Source organism: Mirounga leonina, unplaced genomic scaffold (genome assembly GCF_011800145.1).
Source record: "Mirounga leonina isolate KUSES-001 unplaced genomic scaffold, KU_Mleo_1.0 Mir_153, whole genome shotgun sequence".
NCBI lineage: Eukaryota > Metazoa > Chordata > Mammalia > Carnivora > Phocidae > Mirounga > Mirounga leonina.
Window position 1 is genome coordinate 37,461,149 of NW_023270387.1, and position 5,860 is coordinate 37,467,008.

A 5,860-nucleotide genomic window follows, 5' to 3' on the forward strand; every position below is an offset into this window, starting at 1 on the left:
TGAGAAGGTATTACATCCATAAAACCAAAAACAGCAGGTTGTAAAATCTTCTGGAAATTAAAAGTGGATTGCCAAAATTAAAAAGATTGGAAGATTAAGTTAAGAAACTAACAGAACAGAGAGCAAAAAGGTAGTCTATGTGGCAGAAAAGATAAGCCACCTTTTGTAACTTTTTCATAGCTAAATCCAGAAATGGTTCAAAGTGAGTACCTCTGGAATCAAGGGGCTGCCTGGCTGGGGCTCTGTCATTCTGTGCTAGAGGTCATTTTACCTATGTGTTATAGTCACATGCATGGATCTCTCTGCTTAAAACAAATCATTTAACTGCAAATCTAAACAATTCTATTCCACTACTGAAAACTGTCACTCCTCTAACCACAAACAGGGAGAAAGCTTAGTCTCTCTTTCCTGACCATCACTTGCTGTAAGCCTGCCCCCTCTCCCTTCACTCCTTACATTTGCCCCAGTTCCACTTGCCAAGGTGTTCTGTGTAAGCCTCATGAGCTGGGACTGTGGAGTCTGACCTACCTGGTTTCAAACCCACATATGTCTGTCTTAACTTGAAAGATGGGTGTTTAAGAGTGACTCTCAAAGCTTTTGGAAGGATCAGATCAGCTAATGCATGTTAGGAGCTTAGCAGAGCCCCAGACACAGAGTAAATGATCAATAAAGAGTAGCAGTCACTAAAGCTCTCAGAACTAGTCTTGTTTGGGCTAACTCAATTTTAACCTTACTTTGATTATGTTTAGGTAAAAATACCTAAAAATATTTAAGATTTTATTTTTATTTATTTGACAGAGAGAGAGCGAGAGAGCACAAGTAGGAGGAGCAGCAGAGGGAGAGGGAGAAGAAGGTTCCCTGCTGAGCAGGGAGCCTGATGTTGGGCTCCATCCGACCCTGAGATCATGACCTGAGCTGAAGGCAGTCGCTTAACTGACCGAGCCACCCAGGGGCCCCTAAAAATACTTTTTAAAAGTCATTCAACTCTCAGCTTTATTACCACACACATATCCTCAGACCCTCCAAGTCCTTAATTCTTAAGAAATTTTACCTATATGTATTTTTGAAGCCATAATTTATGATTCACTTAAGAGCAGGTGAAGTTCCTGCTTCAGATAGTTCATGCTTTAGGGACTGGCTGTTTTTTTTCAAAGATTTATTTATTTATTTATTTATTTATTTATTTATTTGAGAGAGAGAATGAGATAGAGAGCATGAGAGGAGGGAGGTTCAGAGAGAGAAGCAGATTCCCCGCCGAGCAGGGAGCCCGATGCGGGACTCGATCCCGGGACTCCAGGATCATGACCTGAGCCGAAGGCAGGCGCTTAACCAACTGAGCCACCCAGGCGCCCTGGACTGGCTGGTTTTTGTTTAGCACTTTTTTTGTGTGTGTGTGCCTAATGAAGAGACCTTTCTTCAGTGGACTCAGGCATCACTCCCTTTGTGAGGACCCCCAGCCCAGTCCCTATTCTTGCAGCCTCCCAGCCAAGTGCTTTGTCTCCGCTGCTAGTGTCCGTGTCCTACTCCAGACTCTGAGCACCTCAGTTAGGAGGTCTGTCCTTACTGGTTTTAGAACTCGAGTGCCCTCCCTGTGACAGGATCTGTTCAGTGAAGGAGCACATTCAGGGTAAGCATGGGAGGAATGGAGATAGAGTTTAATCATAAGCAAGGCTTACTGATGTCTGGTGAGAATGAGTAACTGTTGGAAAAGCCAACTACCTCAGGTGCTGACATATTAGAAACCCTCTTTGTCAACGAAAAGGTTGTAGGGACGGCACCATCTATGCTGAGAAGCTGCTGGGCTTCAGGCTCTGGAAGGTTCTGAGTGGGTGGGTCGGCTCCCAGTCTACTTACAGAAGGGATGTGAAGGCTGCCCCAGTGCCCCTTCTCGAGCTCAGTTCTGACTTCTGTCTTGTTCTTTAGGGTGTGGGACTGCCTGAGAAGCACAGACTATATCCCTATTTCCTTTTTCTTTTTTAAGTTAAAATCATGGAGTCCAACTCCCTTGTTCCTCTGAGGGGAGAGGGAAGCACAGACAGTCTTAAATGAAGGCCAATGGACTTGCCAAAAGTCACATAGAAAGTGGTAAAACCGGATTAGAGTTTGGCTTCCAGAATTCCAGAGCTGTGTGTTGTGATTCTGGGGTTAAAAGAACAGGAAATGGGGCGCCTGGGTGGCTCAGTCCGTTAAGCATCTGCCCTGGGTCATGATCCCAGAGTCTTGGGAATCAAACCCCCGCATCAGGCTCCCTGCTCAGCGGGGAGTCTGCTTCTCCCTCTCCTTCTGCCCATCCCCCCGCCCCACCGGCCGCTGCTTGTGCTCTCTCAAAAAAAAAAAAAAAAAAAAGAACTGGAAATGCCTAAAGCAGTTGAGGGGCTTCAATCTTGTATCCAAAATAAAACCGATGGTCTGGGTGGTCCTTACCCTGCCTTTGGGTCTTCTGTATGGCATACCGCTTATGGAGGGGGGGAGGCGGTGTTGAAAGTCTTCCCACCAGGAGGTGTTGTGAGGATGTAACGAGAGGTCCTGGCACATGTGAAGAAGCTAATTGTTATGAGTTAAAAGTGGCAACCAACTTCGAGACTTCAGTGCGGCCGGCGGACTGGCTCCCTCTTTGTGCAGCCTGATTCCCTGACCATAGAGCTAGGACAGAGTGGGTCACACAGAGGGGAAAAGTCAACTGCTGTTTTATTGGAGGCACCATCGTGGGAAGGGAGGCCAGGGCTGTGACCACCAGCTCTGCCACGGAAGGAGGTGGGCACGCACTGGATGAGAAGGGCCTGGAGTCCCACATCGGAGTCCCACCGGCCATAAAGGCGGAAGGGGGCAGGTCACGTTGGCGCTCCCAGCCCCTGGCCGCCTTCCAGGCAGAGGAAGGCAGAACAGAGCAGAGGGGGGTGGGGTGGAGGCCTTGAACTGAATGTTCACGGCTCGGGTACCAGCATCTGCAGCCTCAGTGTCTCCCCTACCCCCCAGCCCGTGCTGCTCCATTTGAAGGACCCAAGAAAGGGGGCTGCTGTGGCCCAGCCTGACCCACAGCTGGGGGAGCCCAGGACTGTGGGTGGGAGGAGAAGGGGCTTTGGGATAGGAACGACAGGAGCAGGGAGAAGGCCATGAGCGTGTAGGAGGCTTCCCAGGACAGGGCCGTGCTGGCAAAGAGGCGGGCCACAGCCACATTGGGGTTGCACTGAGCAGGCTCAAACCACTTCTGCAGGCACTGTCCGCTGCCCCGGTGCTCGGGGCTCGCCTTGAAGGAGCGGCTCCAGATCTTCTCACACAGGTCAGCCGGGGTCGGAAAGTAATGGGGGAAAGGGCGGCAGGCAGCCCTTGCAGGGCAGCGGTTCTTCCCTGGGGGGGGATGGAGGCACACCCTTACCTCCCCATCCTTTGCCTCGGGGAGCAGAGGGAGCTTGCGCTTGCCCCCAGGTGGGGTCCCTGCCGAGCACCACTCACCCCCACTGTGGTCCCAGCTGCCATGCCAGTTGGACTTGCAAGTGTAAGACGTACGGCAGTCTTCCCACCACTGCTCACAGTCCTCCTGGCACAGGGGCGCATCCAGAATTCGCTCTCCTGGCCCGCCCGAGGCCATCTGGGTACAGGCATGGCAGGAGACAAGAATGCTAATAGCAATCATTTGAAGGTCGTCAATAGCGACGAGGGTACTTGGGCCAGGTACCCTCTGAATAGATTCTCTCATGGAGTCTGTAAGCATTGCTTTACCCAGGAGAACAAGGAGGCTCAGAGGCTCAATTGTTTGGCCCAGGCTACACGCTTCCTGCATCCAGAAGAACGGGATTGCAGTAGTCCCTCACCCTACAGTCCTCATCTCTTGCCCGCTACGCCGTTCTGCAGGGCCCGAGGTGGCTTCCTCTCTGACCTTTTCCCCAACCCGGCCTCTGACTCTGCTCTTGTCTGTAGGCCTCTGACTCTGCTCTTGTCTGTAGGGGGATAGCGCGGACTGCTCCTGCCAGCATCGCAGGGCTCAGGCCCTTAGTAACAGGGCACTGCGTGGACATGCCTCCCGCCTCCCCAGCCCAGCCTTCTGACCTTCCGGATCCAAGGCCCCAGGTTCGGGGAGCACTCGTAGAAGCAGACGGCCTGGAGGAAGTGCTTCTCGCAGCCTGGCATCATCACCCCACAGTGGAGCAAGCTAAAGTTGTAGAGCAGGGACACGTCTAGGTGGGCTTCCCAGCTGGTGCCTGCCGTGCAGCAGGCGTTGTCTTGCCAGGGGAGGCACTGAAGGCCGATGAAGAAGGAAAAGGCATGGGGTTGGCTAAGATGCAGGAGACCGAGGAGGACCTGGGCAAGTGGGATAGCTTCAAGCCGATCATACTCATACAGAAGAAATGCTGAGAATGTGTCAGAATCCCCAGCCAAAGGGCCCTGCATGCTGATCTCCCCATCACAGGCTGCTGCAGTCCTCTAGAAACAGGACTTGCAGGGTCTCGGCTCCCGGGGGGTGGCAGAGGAGCCCCACGAACCCCAGGGGGATGTGGAGCACTAAGAAGCGCTCACAGGGAAAGGCCAGCTCCACAACCCCTCCCTGCCTCCCCCGCGCCCACCCTCTCCCCCATCAACTGCCTTTAGGGCTTGGGGAGGGGTTGCCTAAATCCTAGGTCTCCCCAGTGCCTATTGGTAGGAAGAAGGCTAGAGGAGGAGGACCTTGTTTGCATCTATGCTGAACCAGGGCTGGGCCTCTGGGATCACCATCTGCCCCTGTTCCCCCAGGCTGGGCAGCTCAGAGATGGGAACTTTGAGGCACTCAATGGCTATGATCTCAAAAGGCCACAGTGTCCCTCCAGTGGCTTTGGCCTCAGTGCCAATGTAAGGAACCACATGAGTCAGGGTTGATGGTGGCTCAGAAACCGTCATGGAATTTGTGTCCCTTCCCTGATCTGCCAAAGCAGCCTCACTCCCACCCCCAGGCAAGGTCCGGCCTCCGTACCTCCTCGTAGAGCTTGTCTTCTGGGCCAGGCTCTTGCTTGTGGTGTTTGGTGTTCATGCAGACATTGAGCAGCTCGTCCCCAGCCCAGGTGGGCGGCGTGACTGTCCACAGCCCTAACAGGAGCTGCCACCACCGTTCCATGGCCGACTGCAGACAGGAGCCCCGCCTGCCTGTGCGATAGATGGGACAGGCACTCCATGCCCTCCACCATCCCAAGGAGTGAGGATGGGTTTCAGGGCTCTTTCAAGTGACCATGACCCTCTGGCTGCTCGTAGGACCTCTATCGGAGGTGGCATCATAAAATGTCAGGGCAGGTGGAACACACCTTAGCATTCTGACACCCACCCCCAAAAATGGACTCCCGGGAAGAGACCAGCCCTAAGGTGAGGGAGGGTCAGCGTGGAATGGCTCCAGCCTGGGAACTTATCCTGGCGCATCCCCCTGGGAGGCAGACGTTCCAACCCCGTGACATGTGGGCTTGGAAGTCAGAGCACTGATCCTGGATGAGTAACAGAGCAAATGCTCCATAACCAGATTCTACAGGGCGCAGAGGGCATGGTGGGATGGGGTGGTGGGACAGGTGCATCCTTATGCCATCGACGGCCAGCCCTGATGGAGCCCTGATGGAGCTACTGCGTCCATGCAGCCCTCCACCCCAAGCAGCTGGTCCTCCCCAGGGAGCAGTAGCTCTGCTTCCAGCAGCCCCAACCCATCTCCGACGCTCCGACCCTCCGAGCGCGAGCCGCGGGACGCAGAGCCCAGGGGGTGCGTGCCCACACAGAGTCAGCTGGGCCGGCCTTGCACACCCACAGCCCGCTCCTTAGCGCGGGAGCGCGGAGCCTGGCTTGCTTTCCCCTTGCCGCTTGTTGAGCGCTGTGTTTCCCACTCAGTTCTGGGTAGTACTGGTAATGCGAG

The 5,860-nt window shown here is 54.1% G+C and overlaps 1 protein-coding gene across 1 annotated transcript; it reads right to left on the bottom strand.

The window, feature by feature from the left end:
- Positions 1-2,965: 2,965 nt before the first annotated feature.
- On the bottom strand, positions 2,966-5,627 carry IZUMO1R (IZUMO1 receptor, JUNO). The gene is made up of 4 exons (XM_035009457.1): positions 4,946-5,627; positions 4,026-4,236; positions 3,454-3,570; positions 2,966-3,348 (listed from the first exon to the last, which is right to left on the bottom strand). Exons 1-4 carry the CDS (start codon positions 5,084-5,086, stop codon positions 2,966-2,968), a joined length of 852 nt encoding a protein of 283 aa, XP_034865348.1. The 5' UTR covers positions 5,087-5,627.
- Between the last annotated feature and the right edge of the window lie 233 nt (positions 5,628-5,860).

Bases quoted from the DNA above. Each gene is read 5' to 3' on its own strand.
- IZUMO1R (XM_035009457.1), bottom strand. From the start codon at position 5,086: ATGGAACGGTGGTGGCAGCTCCTGTTAGGGCTGTGGACAGTCACGCCG. The intron at 4,237-4,945 runs GTACGGAGGCCG...ATCGGCCTTCAG, and splicing joins AAGACAAGCTCTACGAGGAG to TGCCTCCCCTGGCAAGACAA. The intron at 3,571-4,025 runs GCGGGAGGCATG...CGGGCGGGCCAG, and splicing joins CAGAAGGCTGGGCTGGGGAG to GAGAGCGAATTCTGGATGCG.